We start from the raw sequence: 22,543 nt of genomic DNA, 5'->3' as shown, positions 1-22,543 counted from the left end.
GAAAAGAATGAGAACTAGGAAAGTAGGAGGAAAAGTTGGTTCGGAAGGGCAGATACTGAGTTCCACAGCAGAGAGGTTGACTTTTAGCTAAAAGCTGTGCAGGGGAGCCAGTAGAGTTGGGGCTGATGCTTCCAAGGAGCCAAGTAAAAGGGTAATTTATACTGTGGGGGTGGCTAGGAAGACGAAAAGAGCAGGGCTGAGGTCAGTTCACTGGTGAGTGCCAGAGGAAAAGGAGTGAGGGAAGCAGGCTGCAATTGAGCAATTTGTGGGAAGCAGTAGGGCCAAGAAAGGGAAACAGAGACCATTTGTAGAAACAAAGGAGATCATCAGTGCTCAGGTACAGATATTTGCATGTATGAGAACTGAGAAAAATAGAGCTACAGAGTTTATGGATTCCTCCTTGCTATTTAAGAGCTCACTGTGATCTTAAGTCGTCATCTTTTTGCTCCTTGGAAGAGAATTTGTCCAACCTTGCCCTGGGCTCCCACCATGTCACACATTGTCACATTTTTGCTTGAGCACTTCCTCATTGCCTTATAATTGTCAGTGTGTGAAGCTGTCTTCCCTTTAGATAGGGCTCTTCCAGGGCTGCAGGCCAGCCTTCTCTGCCTTTGGACCCATCTCCTGTGTAGCTGATGCGTCCTGTTGATCTGTAGTACGCCTGATAGTGGAGCAAGAGACCTGTGGCAGTGCAGTGGTAAATGGCAGGGCAGCTAGACCACAGGGGATGGAGAAGAGGGATGGTAGTAAGGAAAAGAGGCTGCTTAGTAACCAAGGCCTACAGGAGGAAAGGATGCTCTTGGAGAAGTGGTTTACCCGTATATGTTTTTATTTAATTCACAGTAAAAAGAAAAAAAAATCTTAAACATCTTAAAGCAGTTATTTCATATAGTACTAAATTCAAAAGGCACAAAGGAATACAGAGTGAAAAGTCTATTTTAACAGTTCATTATATTATTATATCATAGAGAACAGTCTGGGCAAAGTACAAAATGCTTTCCAGTGAATACATGGACAGACCTTAACTGAAGGACAGGCTGTTTCTAATCTTTTGCTGTTACAAATATGCTTTGATAATAACAGTGTCAACATGCAGCTTTTTCTGAAGTCCTCAGGAGGGACTGGGACAGGAGGAGATGCTGCAGGCGAGACCTGGTGAGGAGTTCTCTCTTGAGTTGGTCCCATTGGAGTGAGCAGGCATCTCCTGCTTTAAACAGTCCTGTGGCCAATGGAGTCCTGTAGAGGGTTCCTGGGTCCTGTGGCTTTGACGGTCCCTCCCAAGCAGGGGCAGCTCTAGCACAATGTCACTTATTTGTCTGCTCTCTCCCTTCCTTCCAGATCTGGCTTATGGCTCTGTGATCACAGTGAAGAACCTCCGGATGGCCATTGGCTATCTGCACTCCCATAGGCACCTCTACCCCGAGGGCATTGGTGCCCGTCAACAACAGGTTGGTGGGCTTTTTGTGCACTACTGCAGCGACACTGAACTGTTTGCCATGAGCGAGCCTGCATTCTCTTTCTTGATTCTCCTTCTTTGCTTGTGCTGTTTTCCCTACTTGAAGTGTTCTCATTCCTGCATGCTTCTCCCCTTTCCTCTGGTTAACTCCAGCTTCTTTAGGCTTCAGTTTATGTGTTCTTCTCTGTCCACCATGATACCTCTCCCTGGTAGTGGGTTAGGTGTCCCTCTTAGGAGAGCTTTCTCTGTGCCTCTCCATGCCTGTACATTCATAGGGAATGTGATTGTTTACTTCCTCCTACCTTTCTACTACTTGATTACTCACTTCTGGAAGTCTGAAATGCCTGGCATAGAGTGGGTAAGGCATATAGTATTGTAATTATAAACACAGACTTGGGAACCGGAGATCACTGGGATTTGAATCCTGGTTCCATACAGAGTATGACTTTGGCCAAATTTCTTTATCTGTCTATGTGGTATTCTCATCATTACGGGAAATAAATAGTGCCGCTTTCTATTATAAGGTGATTGTGAGGGTTGAATTAGATAATATATGCAAAGTGCACATGTGAGGGTTAACCACAAGTATTAACTGAATGAGGAGTGGTGAGTGTCCATGTTAGAGAGTGTTAGTTTTGGCTGTGGTAGGTGGTGTCTTGAAAGGGACAAGCAGGGTGTTGGAGAGCTTGGTGGGGCCAGGCTGTAGAGAGGCCTGTGTTATTGAAGACATTGGGATGGCATGAAAGTTAGTAAGGGATGGTCCCTATGTGTAATAGGCAATGTGAAATAAAAAATTATTCAAAAGGAAGGGGGAACTAAAGAGAGGGAGAAGGAAAGGAAGAAAGAAAGAAAGGAGAAAATGGAAATAAGGCTTTTGTAAATGAGGAAGAGAAGAGGGGTTGAAGGGAGAGGAGGGGGATGGGAAAAGAGGAATCAAGATACATCATTCCCTATGATGAATGTGATCATTGTGTATGTCTAATTAAAAAAAATTGTTGGACCAGGGATTTAGCTCAGTGGTGCCTCACCTGCCTGGCAGGCACAAGGTTCTGAGTTCAGACCCTGGTACCAAAAAAAAAAAAAATTAAGCAATGACAAGAATGGTTAGATTTAGAAAGATAGTTCCAGTGGGAGTGGAATAGATTGCAAAGAGCTAGTTTGTAGGCAGTATTTATGACAAAGAATAGGGAGTGGAGGCAGAGATTGTGTGGCTAGAAAAAGGAATTGATTCAGGAAACACTTCACGGGTAATGGCAGGGTCAGAGAACAGATCAATGGCAAGCAGAGCTGCGCCCAGGGATATAGTTTGGATGTCAAGATGTATCAACATGGTAATGCTGTTTCACCGTACAGAATGGAGGAGGAATAGCTTTGGAGGTGGGAGGGGAGAGTGAAGCTTTGTGTATTTAAGAGCTTGTCTCAGAAAAGAGAACAGAGTGTGTAGCATGTGGGTGTAGCTCACAGGGCATGGATGGCACTGTCCAGAAAGGCTGTGCAGGTACAGGAGGGCCCATCAGTACATATGCTGATGGGTACACCAGCATATAAGGCAGTGTCTAAAGCTACTTGGTGGAGCCAGTAGAAGAGCCAAGAAGGAAGGAGAGTATAAGGGGAGTGAGGGTCTCTGGAAGTAGGAGGTAGTCAGCACTTGTGGTGCTATGGAGTCCTCAGAGGGTGAGGCCTGAGAGGTGCCCTGAATACAAAGGAGGCCTCTGACTGACAAGGAGAGCTTTGTGGAGCAGTAAGGGGGAAGTCACAGGTGCCATGGAGCAAATGGGAGGTGAGGAGGTGGAGGCTGTAGAGCTGTTATTCTGAGTGGCTTGCAAATCAAACTTCTGTTCTTAAAAATAACCAGTGTTTTCACTTTGCAAAAAGTTGTGCTATTCACATGCTTTATTATCATTTTTTTTTTTAGTTACTGGGGTGTTGACCCAAGGTATTGGACTTTAGTATCAGTTTCTCCTCCTTCATGCTCTGTATATCTCTAGCTAAGTGGTTCTCAGCCCTGGCTGCACTTTATAATCAAATGGAGAACTTTTATAACATTCTGACCCCTGGGCTCCACCACAGAGATTCTGATTGACTTGATCTAGGCTGGGCCCCATGCATAGTGGATTTTTGTTTTAGTTTTAAGCTCTCCAGATGATTTCATTGAACAGCCAGGACACCACAGCCAACTATATCACAGTGATACTTTGCTGCAGGTATCATGTGGAAGATAATAAAGTAACAGGCGTGGTAGCCAGGAAGACCTATGCAAAGTGACAAAAAGGCCAAGTCCTAAAAGACACTAATTAAGCTCCTGTTCTGCACTTGGAACTCATATGTGCAGGTGTGAAGGTGGATGGTGTGGTAGAGAGAGTATTGGGTCAAGGGACAGAAATGTCTTTGCTGAATCATTTGGCCTTTCCCAGCTGCTTTCTTCCTCTGCAAATTGAGGAAAGTGGACCAAATAACCTCTAATCACTTTATTTGCCCCACAATTTAATGTCTTGTTAATGTCTCTAGATCCCGATATTAAATGTTTTTTTTAAAGAAGAAAGGTTTAATTTAGCTCACATTAAATGTTTTTAAAGTATAACATAAAGTAAAATTGAAAGATACAGAAAAATATTAAGAAACAAAAGCTACATATAATCTAGGATTTTTTTTTAAATCTAGGATCTTTTTTATCCAAATATTTTGATGTACAGAGTTCTGCTATAATTAGATCCTGTGTTCCTAAGAAACCTCATGGTTTTTTTGGTACCAGGGATCGATCTCGGGTCCTTGCGCTTGCTCAGCAGGCATCGAAACCACTGAGCTAAATCCCTGGCCCAGAAACCTCATGTTATTACAAACTCCATTTTAGAAGTACTCGTTTCAGTGGGAAAAGGATCAAGGAAATATACTCACAATAGAGAAAATAATTTTAATAGTAATGGCTTTTATAAAACTAAACAAAAAACACTCTCCCACCATACAGCCCAGAGTATACACACAAGCCCCCGGAACGTTAACAATTAATTTTTTCTGAGAAGCAAAACAAAAGCTACTCAAAGCAGCCATAATACATGCAAAATAATTTTTTTCTATAAACTGTCATGCAAAAAACTCTGTGAGCAAACTGGTCATGTTCTATCAAGTTGGGGTTATGAAAACTCATATTGTAAAAGAAGTGCCTATATTTAAGTTGTTTCCAGGTGTTTCTATACTTTTTTACACAATTGGCATAATTGTATCTTGGGAACATTGGCTTTAGCTGGTTTCAATCTTGTCTTCCCAACATGTAAGCTGTGAGGTCTTGAGCAAATGACTTACTCGATTTCCTTGTAATGTAGGGGAAATAAAAGCACCTACAGCAGAGCTGTACTAATGATTAAACAAGGTAAGACTTGCAGGGTGCTTACAGTAGTATGTATCTGGTGGTAAGTAACAGTTGTTCTCAGCACCAGCATTTCAGGAACCTTTCCCCTGCGGGAAAATGCTAAAAATGCTCTGAAAAATTTTTAGTGGCTGGATAATAATCTATCCCATGGACATGTATCACATTAACTATTTCTCTATTAATATTCAAACTGTTTCCAGATTTTTGCTGTTAGATTAATTGCAGCATTATAGACATATGCTCATGAGCATACACATACCTAATTTTTACAAAATTAATGTGTCCACAGATTAAAATTCTAGGATGATATATATATATATATAGAGAGAGAGAGAGAGAGAGAGAGAGAGAGCTTTTTAGTTTCACTTAGCCACATTATAGAAAATATTTCATGAAATTTTCATTTAGAAAGTTTGAGGCATGGTCTTAATTTTTAAAATGCACTATATCTACTCTGTGGGAGACTGTTACACAAGGTATCATGGTTCCTCTAGAAAACTGGAACTTTATAATAAGATACAAAAAAACAAATCAAAAAGACTCTTCAGGGCCAGGGATTTAGCTCAGTAGTTTCGCTGCCTGCTGCACAAGTGCAAGGACCCGAGTTCGATCCCTGGTACCAAAAAAAAAAAAGACTCTTGAGCGATGGACAGGGCCTCTAAATCTGGAAGAAAGCAAAATCTCAGTACTGCTGCTTCTGAGCCTCTTTGGAAAATGTGGTCCCTTGGGCTGGTGGCTGGGGATTCTGAAAGAGGCTCAAGCAGTGTTGGTTTGCTGGGGGTTGTGCTTGGCCAGCTGTGCTGAGAGTGATGAATTTATCTCCCTCCCACCTCCTCTGCCCTGTGCCTCCATCCTCCTCCAGGTCACCACCTATTTGCACAAGGACTACAACAACCTGTGGATCATCAAGAAACATAATACAAACTCAGGTAACATGGTCAGGAACTGCCACTTCTTACTTTTTTACTTACTCTGAACCCCAGCATTTCTCATGCTGCCAAAAGAATGATACCGAGGCATTCCTGAGCATCTTTGACAGTATCTGTACTGATCTCAGTTATCCTCTCAACAATTACTGGGCACCTACTGTGTTCCAGGCACAGGCATGGGGATTGAGCAAACAGATAAGATCTCACTCTTAGCACAGTCATTTTGAAGCCAGAGAAAAGGGCTCAGACTTCATCAAGGAAAAGGTAACCTGAGGATGTCACCAGGGGCTGGTGAGTAGCCCCAAGTGAGGGTACCTGACGGCTGCTCTCATTTCTTATGTAGAGCACCCCTAGCCTTGCAGAACCTAGGATGTGGTCCTGATAGGATAAGAGGGCTGTCCATGGGTCATCCCTGGACTGGGTCATTCACTTCAGGATCTAAGGGCCAGCCCTGCCACTGGGCTTGTCTAGATTGGTCCCTGGGACATGCAGCCTGATCTGTCCCTGACTGGTCTGACATCCATCTGTCAGACTTTGCAGGATTTAGGACAAGAGCAAGAGCTGTATCTGGATCTTTCTGACTTTGGTCAGGCAGCTAGCTACCTGCAGGCTGTGCCTTCTGCTATTGCTGAGAAGGGAGGGCACCTTTCTCTCGCTATCTGAGCCCATCATCACTGCCTATGTCCTGTGTCCTCGGCACTCCTTGTGACTCCTCAGCAAATACCACCTGCCTTAGCCTGTCCCCAGCCATCTGTTCTTGGGCCTTTGTGAAGTGGGCAGATGCTCATCTAAATTCTTTCTTTTTCCTGTCACACCTCATTTTTACTGCCTTTTTCAGGCTAGAATCATGACATACACAATCAGTGTTTTGGCATCCTATTTATTTGCATCCTCAGTAATATACATTATGGTGCCATTGAGCAGAGTCTGTTTTATACTCTTGTGATACTAGTCCTGATTGTGTTTTGACCCAACAGCCAAACAAGTCATTCATCATGATGAGTTAGGAGGAAGAACAGTTTTAGTTTTACTTCAGTCAAACAGCTTGAACCAAACTTTCGACATTTCTAGTTTGTTACTCCACTGTTAAGCAATGAAAGATTTTCTGGGAACTTTATAAACTAAGGTTTTTGTCTTCTTAATGGCTGTAATTGCCCCTCCCCAAATCCATATGAAATAAAACTTCCCTCCCCATTGATTTGATCTGTCATCTTAAAGGCAGTATAGCAATGGATATCTGTGTGGCTTGAGTTCTCTGATTCTTCTGAGAGCCAGTGATTTGCTCTGGCAAATTTATCTTGCCTGACCTTTATCTATTTATAGTGTTGGTATTTCACTGTTTGGGAGAGTAGTTTTCAAGGGTACATTCTGCATTGCTCTGATGATTGCCAGCTCCTTTTCCATGTCATTGCCTTTACACATCTTCATTAGTCTTGACTTCTAGATAACACAAAAGTAGTCCTTTTCTTTCATCATTTCATCATTTTCTTCACCTCACATTTAGCAACGGTATTACCAGAGATAAGATTTGATTTTTGAGGAGAGCCGGGAAAATAGTGAGTTGTGTGGAATTAATTTTGGGGAGACTGCTAAAAGGGAATCTTACTATTTTGCTTCCCAGCTTATATTATTATTTATTTTTTTTTTTTGGTACCAGAGATCGAACTCGGGACCTTGCGCTTGAGAGGCAGGTGCCGGAACCACTGAGCTAAATCCCCAGCCCTCAGCTTATATTCTTTTTGTTGTTGTTGTTGTTGTTGTTATTGTTTTGAGACAGGGTTTCACTGTGTAGTCCAGGCCAGCCTTGAATTCACTATGTAGTCCAGGCCAGCCTTGAACTCATAATGATCCTCCTGCTTCAGTTTCCTAAGTGCATCACCATGCCCAGCCCCAGTTTAACTTCTGGTGGAGGTTTCAGTGCCTGTCAAGTAATGGCCACACTGCTCAGCCTGGCACATGCGCATTTATACCCTCATCTGTTTCCACTCTCTCCCTGCTCTCATGCCCTAACTGTGTGACAACATTTGCCATTGGTCAGATGAGTTTCGTTCTTTCATACTTTTGTGCCTTTCCCCTAGTTCACCTGAAAAAGTCCTGTCCTTCCATGAAGAGTCTTTCCAAGCATTATCTCCAGGACTCCTTCTCTAATCCTCTAAAGTGCTTGGGACCCTTACTCGTTGGTCCCATAACACTGGGTTAGTGCCCCTAGCACATACCGTGTGGTGGTACTGTAGCTGTTTCCAGTAGGCCCTCACTTGATACTAATCTAGTGAGTGAATGGTTTTGGTGTTGATGCTTGTTTCTTCCCAGCAGATCCCCTAGACCCTTCATTCCCAGTGGAGTTTGTGAGACATGGAGACATCATTCGACTAGAACACAAAGAGTAAGTGAATGTGCTCTTTGCATAATGAGTGATATGGGTACCAGGGATGGGGAGTTCTTCACTTGATCATAGCCAAAAGGCCGAGAAGCGATAGGGATGGGGAGTTCATGTAAGAAATAAAATATATAGACGTCTTGGCTGAGGCTCTGGTGATAGAGCAGTGCTGGAATGAGAGAGCCATGTTATGAAGGTGCTGAATTAATCTGGCCACCTTTTGCCTGCCTGTCGTGGCCTAGGGAGCTTTGACCTTTGAGAGTTCCTTTCAGTTTCTCTTTTCCTAGAGGAAAAAGATAAAATTTAGGTACCCAAAAGTGTCACTTAAGTGGGCATTTTGAGAAAATGTAAGCATCTGTTTCTACGAATACTACAAACTGGTTTATCTCACTAGTGTTCTCACCAAAATGACTGAAAATGCCAGAATAACATAAAAATTTCTTAAAAGCACAAAAAAGCAGACAAGATAATAGTTATTATTAGGCTAGTAATCCAAGTGAAAGGGGAAACCAAGAGAAATAATTGAGCCACTGAGCCACTTTTGGCCTAATTCCACAATCTCTGAGTATTGGGCTTTCTTTTTTTTTGAACTTTGGATTCAGCTGCCTCTTGAGGGAAGTGAAGTCAAAGCTCTAGGCTCACCCAAAGTGGTCAATGTATTAAGTAATCCTTCCCCCAAATTTGGGTAAGGGTAATCTGCCCACTTATCCCCAGGAAAAGTCACTTTGGTGTAATGAGTGGAGTGCTGGGGCTGGGTAGGAAACTAGTTCCTAAGAAGGTGTAACTAACAGTTGATTCTTACATGGATTTGCAGCTCTCATTCATGTCACCTGGGAATCTTCAAGCTGAGTTTTAATGAACATGATCTTAGACTGGTAAAATCACCTAGGCACCTGGCTAAAAGCAAGGATGAATTCTTTGGGAAAGACATTGCAGTCTAATCCCAAAAAGAGTTTTTCAGCAACAATGAATAGTGTCAAAAAAATACATCACTTGAGGAAGTAGGGCCCATACATAAAGATAATCAGAAACAATAGCAGGAGCAGCTCTGCAAAAAGTTCATACACTAGAATTGTTAGATATGGATTTTTTTTTAAATCAGGGAAATCAAGGGTATATATAAGTGGTTTTTCTCTAATCATTTGGATTTTGGGTACTTTAAATCTTTATTATTAAACATTTCTTTTTTATTGTTAATAAATTAAAATTTGTTGTAACTGAGGGCTCGGGATTTAGCTCAGTGGTTCCACTGCCTGCCTTGCAAGCACAGGGAACTGAGTTCGATCTCTGGTACCAAAAAAAAAAATTTATTGTAATTGAATTTTACTTTTGCCAATTAAAAAATTTATAATGAACATTTATATACTACTTATAAATAAAAGAGTTGTAATAAGATATTAAATAAATGGCCAGGCATCATGGCACATGCCTGTAACCCCAGCACTTGGGAGGCTGAGGCAGGAGGATTGCTGTGAGTTTGAGTCCAGACTGGTCTACATAGTGAGTTCAAGCTTGGCTTGAACTACATAGCGAGACCCTGGCTCAAAAAACCAAAACAGAGATGATATTAAATAAATGAAAGCAAAATTAAATGGTCCTCATTTTCTGCAAATCCCCACTTTATTTATTTTTATATATATATATATATATATATTTATTTATTTATTTATTTGGTACTGGGGATCGAACTCAGGACCTTGCACTTACGAGGCAGGCAATGGAACCCCTGAGCTAAATCCCTGGGCCCCTCACTTTAAAAAAATGGTGATGGGAGTAGAAAGAGTAAAGTGGGGTGGGGAAGTTTATGTACCATAGGCATGCGTAGATTACTGGTGTTAATTCTGTTCTCCCTGGACCTGCTTCCTAAGTCAGGCAAGGTAAGTGTTTCGAAGTCAACAAATGTATGAAAGTAACATCCTTCCCAAGACCCCTGAGGTTGCCCCCTATCCTGGCATGTAGACTGGTGCTCCCACCATTGGTCCTTCTTGAGCCAAGACTTCTCTCTTCTCCAGTTCTGTAGATATTTCTTGTGAGTGAATAGGCAACAAGTTCCTTATGTGTTGGAATTAATAGTTTTGATTCAACAGTTTTGACCCTAACAGATGATTCTGCATATTCTTGATAAAAGGAGATACATTGAACATATCTTTTCTGCAGATAACAGCGCTTCTCTCTTCCAACTTCTAGGACTTCTCGGAACTTGCACAGTCACTACCATGAGGCTCCCCTGACCCGAAAACACTATCAGGTCACCGGCTATGGCACAGTAAGTGAATGCCTGGCATGGGCAGGCTGTAAGAGCTGTGGGGCTTGACTCAGGGCCGAGTGTCACGATGTGACCTCCCCAGAATTCTGGAATGTTCTCGGGGATTAGGGGCTCTGCACGGCCTTAACATTGGAGAATTTTTTGGCTAAGTTTGCTATGAAAAAAGCAGCCTATGAAGTCTGTTTGTCTCCATTTCTCTCCTCAGATAACAACCATGTCATTTATATATTACAACACCTAGTAACTGCCAAATATGAATGATGTTTGGGTTTCTTTTTTTTTTTTTGGTACCGGAGATCGAACTCGGGTCCTTGCGCTTGCACGCCACGCGATGAAACCACTGAGCTAATCCCCAGGAAAATATATTTTTCCAGGTGTACCTTTTCTTTTTCTTTTCTTTTTTTTTTTTTTTGGTACCGGGGATGGAACTCGGGTCCTTGCCCTTGCGCAGCAGGCGGTGAAACCACTGAGCTAATCCCCAGCCCCTGTTTGGGTTTCTTAAAATCACGCTGGACACAGAAGCTAAAGACCTACAGTATGGCCCCAAGTGAGTTTATCTTTTGCTGAATCCTGTATCTTCATTGGCTTCATTTTTAAGGATCTCTTTCCTGTTCTGTAATGGACTGTTGTCCTCATAGCTTTTTTTTTTGTACCAGGGATCGAACTCGGGTCCTTGCACTTGTGAGGCAGGCAGGGAAACCACTGAGCTAAATCCCCGGCCCTAGCTTTTGTTTTTTACTATCTCAGAAAAATGCACTTAATAGAGTAAAACCTTGGGTGGTGCATGCCTGTAATCATAGTACTTTGGGAGGCTGAGGCAGGAGGATCACAAGTTTGAGCCTACCCTGGGCAACTTATACAGATCTTGTCTTAAATACAACAGCCAGGGATATAGCCCAAAGCAAAGGCCCTGGGTTCCATTTCCAGTACCCCTCTACCAAAAAAATTGAAAAATAAAAAGTTCTGTGAGTACTCATGGTTTGGGAATAAAGACAGAAGCAACTAGTGGAAAACTAATTCCCTTCCAAGGCCATTGGTGCTTCAGGAGAAACTGGGTTCCTTAAGGTGAGTTTCCCACCCCTCCTTCCACTTGCCCATCCCAAATTGAACCACAGCCAAGACTCTGAACATCTATTGTCCTGGGCAGCTCTTGCAGAGAATTAGATACAACTGTCTTCATTTCCAAGGTTCAGTGGCCAGGCCTTTTTGGCTTAGATGAATGAGTGCCCAGACGGCCAAGATGATGAATGCAAATGGCCCAGATCTGCTTCTCTTGGCTCAGGGTAATGTCTCAAGTTTGGTTAAGGGGCAAGACATCACTAATAACTCAAACTCTAGTCATGTGAAGCAAAAAATTGGACTGCTTTAAATTATACTACCTTATTTGGTTGCAGATGGGGAGTGCCAGGGCATTGTGTCACTTGGGGCGTTTCTATGGCCTTCTTGTTCCCTTTCCCACTCAGTCACCAGGTTAATTTGGTGTTTGACCTTTGTAATGGTAGCATCTGAAGGGGTAACCATTTCCCTTTTGACACCTTTTCTCTAACATCATCTCACTGTGTGTTCTTTTCTTGGTTTATGTGGCAGAATGGGACAGGGGACTCAAATGATTTCTGGCGGATTGAGGTTGTAAACAGAAAATTTGGGAACCGAATCAAAGTGCTAAGAAGTCGAATTCGCCTCATCCATCTGGTCACAGGTTGTGTCCTGGGTTCCTCAGGAAAGGTTCTACCCAAGTGGTAAGTCTGTGGAGTTCTAATGACCTCATGGAGCCTGCGCTTTCCTTTCATGCTACAAGAGATATTCTAGGGGCCGGGGATTTAGCTCAGTGGTTCTGTTGCCTTCCTCACAAGCACAAGGTCCCAAGTTGGATTCCCGGTATCAAAAAAAAAAGAAAGAAAGAGATATCCCAGAAGCTTCTGATTTCAAGTAGTCAGTGCACCTCGTGTTTGGTAAAAAGAAGAGAAGATATCAGGTACATTATGGAGCACAGAACTCCAGGGGCATTTTGGAATTTTATATGTTCTTTTTTTTTTTTTTTTTTTTGTACCAGGGATTGAACTAGGGACCTTGCGCGTGCAAGGCAGGTGGTGGCACCACTGAGCTAAATTCCCAGCACTATATGTTCTGATAGTTGTGCATTTTTACTACTGCCTTGTGGTAATTACTCTCTTGGGCTTTGTCTGCTTGTAAAATGGGAATAGTATAGGTTAGACTACTCCTAGGATAGCTGTGGAATATGAAAGGCTGGGGTTGAAACAGTAATGGCCACTCACTTAAAAAGACAGGAGTTCCACAGATGGAAGAGCAGTAGACAGTGCCATTCTTGCAGTGTTTGTATGGGGGGATGCAGGTCTTCTGAGAGACATTTGTGACTTATTCTCACAGGGGCTGGGAGCAGCTGGAAGTTACTTGTACTCCATACCTGAAACAAACCCTCAACTCCATCTGGAATGTGGAGGACCATATCAATCCCAAATGTGAGTGAGGGCTGGCTCTGAAGCAAAACATTTATAAAAAACTCTTCCCTTAGAAAAATAAACCCTTACAGATTCTCTGTCATTTCATCTTATTACCCTTTCTTCCTTTTTTACACCTGTTAAGAGTTGGTACCTACTCTGATAGCTCCTTTTTCTTCTCATCCATTTCCTTCATCAGTTCCTCTCTAGTGACCAGTGATCTCCTGTAAGTCCATTTGTATCATCTGCCTCTGTCTTGTCTCCCTCTGAGCTCTCCTGTCCCTGCACCGTGGACACCTCCAGGCCCCCCAGGCCTGGTGCAATCTAGTCCCTGCCTGCTATGCCTGTGCTGACTCCTCCTCCCCCACATCCAGGCATTCCCTGTACCAAAGGCCAGCCACAGCCCTGATCTCAGCCTACACCTCCGCTCCCAGGCTGCATTTGATATTTCCACTTCAGTGTCAACTCAACTCGCTAAGCCTTTGGATTCATTCATTTGTGCTTGATTTCTCGTCCTCTCTGTGCTTTCCATTTCATTCTTGCTACCTAATCTAGCCAAACCAACTAATTAACTAACTCTTTACTGAGTCCACCAAGAACCATGGGGGTCTTGTGGATATGTGGTAGTCCTTGTCTTCATGCATCTTGTGCCCAACAGGAGGGCAGCATCTGAGCCAGTGCCACAGTGCAGAGTGATGGTGCCTGGATAGAGCACCATGGGGAGGCCTGTTATCTGTGTCTGTTGTATTTCTCAGTGCTCACTGTAAGCCGAGTAAGTGATCCCCAACACTGTCATCTACTCATCGCCTTGTCAGGAAGGCTGCACTTGGACTGTAGTGGGAGTGGACAGACTCTGAAGAGATAAAGTGTGACAAAGCCTTCTCTTGTTTTTGTTTTGTCTTTTCCCTAGTGCCAAACATCAGTCTGGATGTGCTGCAGCCAAGTTTTCCTGAGATCTTGCTGGAGTCCCACATGGTCATGATCCGGGTACTGTGGCCCCTTACTCCGTGGCTTCTCTTAAAGAGATTTTGGGCAGCCACAGATTTGAACCACAAATCAGTAGCTATAGTGTAGATCCATTGCCCCCTTGTGGGCAACCTTGAAAGTGTCCTCACCTATCAGTTTACTTGATTTTCATAGGCATTTTCCTTATCACAAAATGGGGAGGCTGTGATAACAGCCATGATACCAGTGAACATTTGTGTAACTCTTGTGTGCTAGGCACCACTGTAAGCTTTGTTTCTGTGTATATAGAGTAACATATGCAATACTTATCCTGTGGAGATTATTGCCATTCCCAGGAAACAGATAAGGGAACTAAGGCACAGAGGGATTGAGGAATTGTCCAGCCTCACACAGTAATGTGTAAAATGTGGTTCCAGGGTTCAAAGGAGGGCTAGTAGGCTTTCAGAGCCAGTGCCAGTTATGATGACACCACTTTTCCTCTAAGTGGTTTTTCAAATCTGTTTGAACGGCAGAGCCCCTGAAAAGCAGCATTCTTGGTTGAAGATCATGAGACATTGATAGTTCATTCTAGCATATGAATTCAGAATCAGTTAGGCTGGCTAGCTAGTTTGAGTGTGGTGTTTTATCTCCCAACCCAACCATGAGCTCACTCGTATTCTGGGACAGAAACCAGTGAGGGAGCATGGTTGATTCTTGCTTTTTCCTTAGACTCATTGTTTGAACTCTGTCACTAGAAGCTGACGCCATTTGTAGCATCAAAGGTTTAAGGAAAAGTGAGAGAGGAAATCTTTAGATTGAGGAAATTCTACCCACTAGTTTAAATTTCCACCTGCATACTGGGCAAATCTTGCGACAGTTCTGATGCTTTAGGGACGAGCCCCTTGCTTTGGCTTGTGGGAAACCTGAGTCCTGCAGGAGTGATGGTGAAGAGCCAGATGGGTCATAGCAGCTACCCACCGGGTTGCAAGGAGGTGTGGCAGCTGTTATTTTTCCCCTGTGAGCCACTGTCAAGTGTGCTTTTCTGAAGTGATTATGTAAGCAGTACTCCATAAATATAGTTGACTTATTTCACCAGATTAAACTTTAAAAATTCAGATTTTTGTCATTTTTGCACATTGGGATGTGATGAATTGACATTAAGCAATCTCTGGGTCACTTCCTCGCTGACTCTCTGCTTGTAGCTGTCACCGTGGCCTGATGACATCGCTCTTTTGAATATGTGCCTGTCAGTCAGAGTATCAATCAGGGTCTGGGTAGAATTTTAAGACCAAGTAAGTCTAAAGACTTTCATTATCTAAGAGGTAGAGATAAAGAAGAAAAGGGATATAAAGACGCTCTCTTATTTAAGGAAGGGAGAGATACCAAAACAGTGACCTAGACTATAGAAACTTGAGTGAGGTGTGTGCATATATATGTGTGTGTGTGTATATATGTGTGTGTGTGTGTGTCTGTGTCTGTGTCTGTCTGTCTGTCTCTGTCTCTGTCTCTGTTTTCTGCCAGCTGGAACCTGAATGGAGAAGGCCAGCCTGTCTGGTGAGTTTGGCTAGAATGAACCTGTCTCGATTTTAAGCATAGAGAACAACTTGCAAATACATACGCCTCTATTGGTTGTAGATTTTCCTCTCCTTCCATTTGTTGATTTAGTAAAGAAACTAATTTCTCAGAATTTGATGTAGTGAGTAGGATTCCCTTGGCTTGCTACAGTTCTGGCTGGAGTCCCTGAGTTTGGGACTGAACTGAGCTGGTTTGAAGGAACTGATGTCCTCAGCCACTGCTTCAGGGCTTGTTCCTCATTTCAAGGCCCTTCAGACAGCCACAGTGATTGAGGGACTATGAAGCTGGCCCCTTTCAATCTGACAACATTCCTCCCCTGTGACAGTTTTGACCCTACAGGAGCAACCCAACCATCATATGGAAACCATCCATATGATGGCAAACTATCCCCAGGTCCTCAAAGAGTTGGATTAGTAAGGTGCCACGTGGCAGTTCATTGAACCTGACCTTTTCAATTTTCTTGAGCTAGACCATTGATTCACACTGAAGGCAATTTTGCCTCCTAGGGAACATCTCACAATGTCTGAAGGACTTTTTGGCTGGCATAACTGAGGAGTGGGGTATGGGGATTCCACTGGTATCCAGTGAGTAGAGGTCAGGGATGTTAAACCTATACTGCACAAGACAGCCCTGTGACAGTCTTATCCAGCTCCAAATGTAAGTGGTGGTAAGGCTGGGAAGCCCTGACTGACCCCCTGGTGCCTCTTGTAGGGCTTCTTTTCCCAGTTTGTGCTGGCAGTGAGCTGGCCCAGTCCTCATGGCTGCTGTCTGGGATCCTGACCCTGTTCCTCCTGTTTCGGCAAAGTCCTGATTTTGCCATTGTAAGACAAGGTACTAGATAGTCTTGGCTGCTGAATTAGAGGGACTGAATTCAGGTCCTTCAGGCTAAAAGATTGCAATAGAGTGATTTCCCTCCCAGTATATGAAATGAATTCTTGGAAGCCAAAAACAAAAATTAAAAAACCTTAGCTTTTTCTCTATAAAGCACAGGTCTTGTATAGTACAGAAGGAGTTGTGTAGTGTGACCGCGGTATTAAAATGACATGGAAGGCATTTAGAGAAAATGTCTAAAAAAGCTCTGAGCAGGGGAGAGGCAATAACTGAAAAAAAATAATTTAAGAATACTAGGCTAAGATAACCTTTTCTAAGTCAAAGTACTCCTCAGAGTCTCTGTTTTTAGGTTGTTGTTTTTGAGACAGTCTCACTATGCAGTTCAGGATGGCCATGAAATCACTATGTATCCCAGGCTGGCCTCGAACTTGCAGCAGTCCTACCTCAGCCCCCCTAGTGCTGGGAGTACAGGCGTGCACCACCACACCCAGCCCAGTTCTTCTGTTTGAAATTAGATAAAGAAGCTCTGATTTTTATATCCTCCACCCTCTTGATACTTTGTCCTTGGCTTGGCAGATGAATGTATTCTGTGCCCAGGAGAAACAAGTCCCTCATTCCTCTTTCTCTTCTTTGTTTCTAGCCGAGATGGTCTCAGTGGACTGATGGGAAGTGGAGGCTTGTGTTTTGGGGAAGTAAGGCAGTTATTGTAGGCTGATGAACAATAGCTATGAATACGCATCTGATTCTTCCCTGCAAAGGAGGGAGAGGAAAGAGGGTGGTTCCTCTTGACACTTGTCTGGATAGCAGAAAGACCTGAGCCTCATATTGCTGTCAGCCCTTTAGATCTCTCTTGATCTTGATTAGCTTTTCTTTACCACCTTCCTACAGGGGAACAATGGCCTTAAGCCCAAGGACAATGACTTCACATCCAAACCCTGGCACTGGCCCATCAATTACCAGGTAGGACCAGAGGCTAGAGCCCCTCCCACAAATTGGAGTGAAGAAGGAGATCATTGAGACAAAGTGGGGCAGAAGTGGTTGCAGGGAGGCCTCACTTGGAATGGGCTGGCCGGAGAAGGGGCTCTGTTTCCTGCCCTGATGCTAACTCTACGTTCCCAGAGAGCTCATGGAGAATTTGTACCTTCTGAGCCTCCTGCCCAGGCCTACCTGTCTGTGAAAGGTGTCTGGTCTTCCTCTCATTTGAGGATGAGCTGGCCCAGGATCCTCAGAGTGTCCTCTGCTCCACAGGGCCTGCGCTTCTCAGGGGCAAATGACACAGACTTCAGAGTCTATCTGCTCGGCAACCCGGTGAGTTGTTGAGTGTTGTACATCCCTGCTCAGCCCATGAGCGCTTGTCCAGGGAGAGCTGTCGCTTTCCTCTCATCCTTCTGTTTGTGTCTCCATGCAGGTGGTTTGGTGGCTGAATCTGGTGAGCATTGCCCTCTACCTCCTCTTGGGAAGCATCATTGTTGTCGCCATGCAGAGAGGGGCACAGCTGCCCACAAAGGTGGAAGGTCAGGTCCCCTGCACTCTCCCTGCCCTGCTGAGCGGCTGGGGTGCCAGTACTGTGAGGCCTTGCTACAGTGGGGCATCCCTTGATTTCCCTGCCCTATATTTCCTTCTCTTTTGCCTTTCAAAGCCACGGTCACCAGACACTGATTGCTATTTTTGACACTTTACACACTCCCAACAGCCTTATGGAGGAGGACATTATTACCCCCATTGCATGGATTAGGAGACTGAGGCACAATGAAATTAAGGGACTTGTCCTAGAACCTGTAGCTAGTGCTGGTGATGAGGTTCAAACCCAAGCAGTCTGACTTTAGAGCTTTCACTTTTGCTCCTGTGCTATAGGCAGAAATCACCCATCTTCTCTCACTGTCCCTCCTTTTCTTTTTTTTCTTTTTTTTTTTTTGCGATAGGGTCTCACTGTGTAGTTCAGGCTGGCCTTGAACTCACTATGTAGCCCAGGCTGGCCTCAAACTTAGGATGATCCTCCTCCTGCCTCAGCCTTCTGAGGGCTGGGATTATAGATGTGGGCCGCCATGCCCAGCTTCACTATCCCTCCTGCCTCTAGGGATAGCAGTGGTTTCCATCGTGGTGCTACTTCTAGTTTCTTTGGCTTCCAGGCAGGGACTACAGCGTCTGAGAGCTCACCACAGGCCCTTTTTGCCCCTGCAGCTCTGTGTGTGAACAGTCAGAGACATACCCTTACCCCCTCCATCCTCCTCTCTGACTTCACCTCTCCCATCTGTACTATGGAGGTCTGTGGCAGCAGACATGGGAGAGGTAGGGCAGTTGTCTGTAGAAGTGTGGGATATGGTTTCTTTAGAGCCTGGGTGCCTCCTGCCCAGACAGCAGCCCCAGGCACTCTGCTGGCATGTACTGCCCCTGCCATGGTGCTGAGACCTTTCCAGACAGGGTAGTGACCAAGACTTAAGAGACCCAGTTGGTCTTTTTCTTCCAGTTGCCACAGGGTTGTTTGAGTCAGTCTCCATGAGGGAAGGAAGGGCCACCCACAGAGAGGGAGGAGCAGGGCTAGACTGGAAGCCAAGCTGTCTGCTCTCCCTGTCTTCTAACTGAGCTGTGCTGCTTTTTGGCCCAGGGCTGACTCGGGTCCTGCTGCAAGGAGGTGGCCAGGTGCTGCTTGGCTGGATGCTGCATTACTTCCCATTCTTCCTGATGGGCCGGATCCTCTACTTCCACCACTACTTCCCAGCCATGCTCTTCTCCAGCATGTTGACAGGTCAGCCCTGCCCACCTGCACATGGGGGGAAAGCAGGAGGCAGGCAGGGTGGGAGAGGAGGAAGAGGCTGCCATGGAGCAGCAGGGCTGAGGGTGAATGTCTGCTTCCTGGTGTGGGGCAGCTCCTTCCTGCTGTATCCCCAGGAGTTGTTCTGACGGGCTGGTACTTGCTGTCTCTTCTGTCCACCAGGCATTCTGTGGGACACACTCCTGCGGCTGTGTGCCTGGGGCCCAGCCTCCTCTTCCCTGGCCAGGGCTGTACATGCAGTGGGAATCCTGAGCCTGCTCCTGGGAGCTGCCTACAGGTGTGCATCCCCCTCCATGGCCCTCCAGTGGGGCTCACTGGTGCTTCAGCCGTGGACACATTTGAGAAGCTTTTAAGGTGTCCCAGTACCTGGGCCTCATCCATGCCCAAAGTGGAGCTCAGTTAGTGACAATTTTCAGAGCGCCCCCTAGTGACCCTAATTTGTAGTCAGGAGCCAGGTAGAAGCAGGAGTATCACTTTACATCTCCTCTGCCAGGTTCCCAGTTTTGGCTGGGAGGATCTACCTGGAAGGGTACCCCTTTTCAGTCAGTGGCTCCCTACTGTAATGGGGTGTGGGAGAGGGTGGGAGGGAAGAGTGGGAATAGGGATATAGGTGGTGTGTGCAGAATTTCTGGAAGGACACAGTTGTTTGAGAAATCTGTGCCCCTCACCTCCAGCCCCCTTCCCACCTCTGGCAAGGCACACAGATCCTGTCGAGAGTTGCTGGCTCTTGTGGTGGGGCCTGTGATCTGTAACCCTGTGCCCCCAAAGAGGATTAAATTCCCATGTTGCAGCCCAAAGGCAGACCCCTAGACAGGGCCCTCTCCTAGGCCTGTTGGGAAGAGCCCTTTCCTTCCTTGCCATTCAGGCAGCATCTCCCAAGCCATTGGACCAGAGTGTGTCCATGTGGTGTGCTCAGATGGCCAAGGTGCCGTCAGAGAAGGGGACTTTGGGGTGGCGACTGTCTGATGGGCCCTGGCAGGAGGAGCTGCAGTACTGGAGTGCCCACTGCCTCCCTCTGGTTCTTTCTCACAGCTTCTACCTCTTCCACCCCCTGGCTTATGGGATGGTTGGTCCTCTGGCCCAGGATCCCAGAAGTCCAATGGCAGGACTAAGGTGGCTGGAATCGTGGGAGTTTTGAGAGCACTACAAGGACGCCTGTCTGGGTCCAGGAATTTCCTGGGGGCAGCCAGCTCTGGAACCAGTCCCAGGACCCTTCTGGCTGCAGGGGAGCTAAGGAACCAGAAGAATTCTGCCACTACTAGCACCAAGCTCCAGGAGCAAAAAGGATTTGACCCAGCACTGCAGAGCCACAACCCCGTCTACAGCACCTACAGAATCTCTCTCCACTTGGTTCCCTAAGTGTGCAGCCCAGGGGAGAATGAGTGTGCAAGAGGGTGGTTGTGAGTGTGGGAGTGTGTATGTGAGGTTACATTTGTCAAATCCCTGTGGAATACAGACCGTGTGACTAAACAGCCAAGTGTCATAAACACTAAGAAACAGTCCAGGGCTACAGTAGTGTTTTTGGATATTTTTTTATACTGGATTTGGTTTGATTTTGGATTATGAAATCTATAAAAAATTCTCTGATCTCTAAGAGGCCTGAGTGCTGACCCCACCTTGGGATGTCACCAGGAACAGAGTAGAGGGAACCATCAAAACAGTGCTACCCTCCCCACCACCAAAAGAATCTAGCTGAGGAGAACAAGCACCTGAGTTGGAGAACTTACCCCCTGCTGTTTCCTGGGGTATTATCTGTGGCCACAGGTAGTTGGACTGCCTGCCAGTGCTGTGCAGAGAACTGGGCTCCAGGGAGCAAGGTGGCGCTGGCTTTCATTAGCCCTTGTCTCTGTTCTCCGGGAATGTCACACTGAGCTTGGTCAGAGGAACTCTCTCCTAACCTTGCCCACTCCAAGTACCCAGGCCCTGTGTGTCAGAGATTGTTTCTTGCTGTTCATCTCTTTCCTTCTGCATCCACCATGACCATGAGAGCTGAGCCAGATGTATTGTGCTTGCTGGGAGACCCTCTGGGGATCTGAACAGTGGAAGCAGATGAGAGTCAGAGCAGGGACTTTGTGGCACCAGGCTGGGATCCCAGCAGGATGCCAAGGTGTGGGGTACTCTGGACTGTCTGGACTAGTGGTCCTGTCCCCTGCTGGGATTCCAGTTTCACTTCTGCCTTCCCCTGCTGACATTCCCTTCACTCCATTGGTATCCCCTTTCTCTGTCACTGCTGCACCAGTCTCTTTTCCCCAAAGACCAGAGCTCCTAGAGATACATGACAGCTTCTACTGTCTGCTACTTTGAAGCACAAACAAGGAGCTCAGAGCTGCTTCTTCCACGTCCTCCCTGGCGGGATTAAGAAAACTTCTGGGTCAGAACCAGTCCGACCCAGGGCCAGCCCTTCACTGCAGGACATGTCTCCTTCCTCTCAGGACAGGACAGAATGTTCATTTTGTCTCAGAGGACTTTGATGCTTCACGGTTTAATGATTAATTTCTGCCACACTCCATATTCCTTCTGTTGCAGCTCCCAACAACTCTGACAGGGTCAGAGCTCTTTAAAGCATCTCCAGGAGGCGGTTGCCACGGAGACTGGAAATTGGTGTCAGGGACAGGCTGTGCTACCTATTGAGTGGTGAGGAGGGAAGCTTCTGGGCCATGCTTGGACATTTAGACCATTAATGTTAATAAAGGAAATGCAGCCTCGTGAAAAATAAGGCAGGGCGGTTAATTAGATCTGAGGCCCATGACCTCCCTCTCCCAGTGCTGCAGCCTTTCTGACTTCCCCCAGCAGGAAGTGCCGCCTGTGTGCTGAGTCTGGGCTGCTTGCTTAATTGCATTTCTGGCGAGGAGGAACAGCAGAAATGGAGAAGCTCTGTGTACACCCATCTCTTCCCCAGCCTTCCTACCTACCCACAGGCAGAGTTGTTTTCTTCTGAGCTGGGTGGGGACCATCTGGATGGGCTCTCTTAGGGGTAGGATGCTGGAATCTGTGCGTGGCTCTTAGCAAAGAAGGTGGTGCACGATGACATCCCAGGGGTGGCTGATTTTCTTTTGTGCCTTCTCATTTCCCAAGAGGAACCTGTTGGAGGGAGGGGCTCTAAAGGAGTCAGCAGGGGCAGCCTCCAGAAGGGTGAGGAAAGAGGGCTTGGCCAGCTCTCCCCCACCCCCTTCCCTTCTGATTGACCATACTGGGGACAAGAGCTTCTTCTACTGCTTTTTAAGAATGGAAGAGAGAGAACTTACCACTCCTTCCTCCATGCCCAAGTTGCCAGACACTTCTCTGGGGACAAGGATACATCGGGTGATGCTGCTCTGTGTGCTCGGTTTTTGTCATTTGAAGGTGCTGGGGAGAGAGGCTGGCAGGTTGCTGCTCTGAATATGGGCTGCAGCCCTCCAGAATTTGCAGAAATGTGACATGTCCCACAAACTGCTAGGGGAGGAAGAAATTGTCAGGCAGCACAGTCTCCAGCCAGCACCTTGAGCCACATTTTATTTTTTAAAAAATGGTTTCCAGAGATAATTGGAGGCCGGTTACTTTTGTAATAAATAGCTCTTGTTTTGAA

At 45.6% G+C, this 22,543-nt stretch overlaps 1 protein-coding gene across 7 annotated transcripts in view; it reads left to right on the top strand.

Moving 5' to 3' along the window:
• Positions 1 to 22,543, top strand: part of Pomt2 (protein O-mannosyltransferase 2) — a 40,692-nt gene extending 18,149 nt beyond the window's left edge. For 4 of the 7 annotated variants that reach the window (XM_004837133.4, XM_021245834.2, XM_087195117.1 and 1 more), the window contains 13 exons: positions 1,339 to 1,448; positions 5,686 to 5,752; positions 8,063 to 8,135; positions 10,317 to 10,395; positions 11,983 to 12,134; positions 12,784 to 12,875; positions 13,765 to 13,841; positions 17,094 to 17,165; positions 17,454 to 17,513; positions 17,614 to 17,719; positions 18,811 to 18,951; positions 19,141 to 19,255; positions 20,011 to 22,543. In XM_004837133.4, coding sequence (XP_004837190.1) covers positions 1,339 to 1,448; positions 5,686 to 5,752; positions 8,063 to 8,135; positions 10,317 to 10,395; positions 11,983 to 12,134; positions 12,784 to 12,875; positions 13,765 to 13,841; positions 17,094 to 17,165; positions 17,454 to 17,513; positions 17,614 to 17,719; positions 18,811 to 18,951; positions 19,141 to 19,255; positions 20,011 to 20,116 — 1,250 coding nt within the window. In that variant the 3' untranslated portion in view covers positions 20,117 to 22,543. Of the gene's footprint in view, positions 1 to 1,338; positions 1,449 to 5,685; positions 5,753 to 8,062; positions 8,136 to 10,316; positions 10,396 to 11,982; positions 12,135 to 12,783; positions 12,876 to 13,764; positions 13,842 to 17,093; positions 17,166 to 17,453; positions 17,514 to 17,613; positions 17,720 to 18,810; positions 18,952 to 19,140; positions 19,256 to 20,010 lie in introns of those variants that run through there. The other 3 variants (XM_004837134.4, XM_021245816.2, XM_021245831.2) reach the window with 2 other exon arrangements.

Source organism: Heterocephalus glaber, unplaced genomic scaffold, assembly GCF_053883595.1.
Source record: "Heterocephalus glaber isolate CG9 unplaced genomic scaffold, H.glaber_assembly_v1.0 deba00001608, whole genome shotgun sequence".
Taxonomy (NCBI): Eukaryota; Metazoa; Chordata; class Mammalia; order Rodentia; family Bathyergidae; genus Heterocephalus; species Heterocephalus glaber.
The sequence above is the reverse complement of the archived record's forward strand: the minus strand, read 5'-3'. Positions and strand labels throughout refer to the sequence as shown.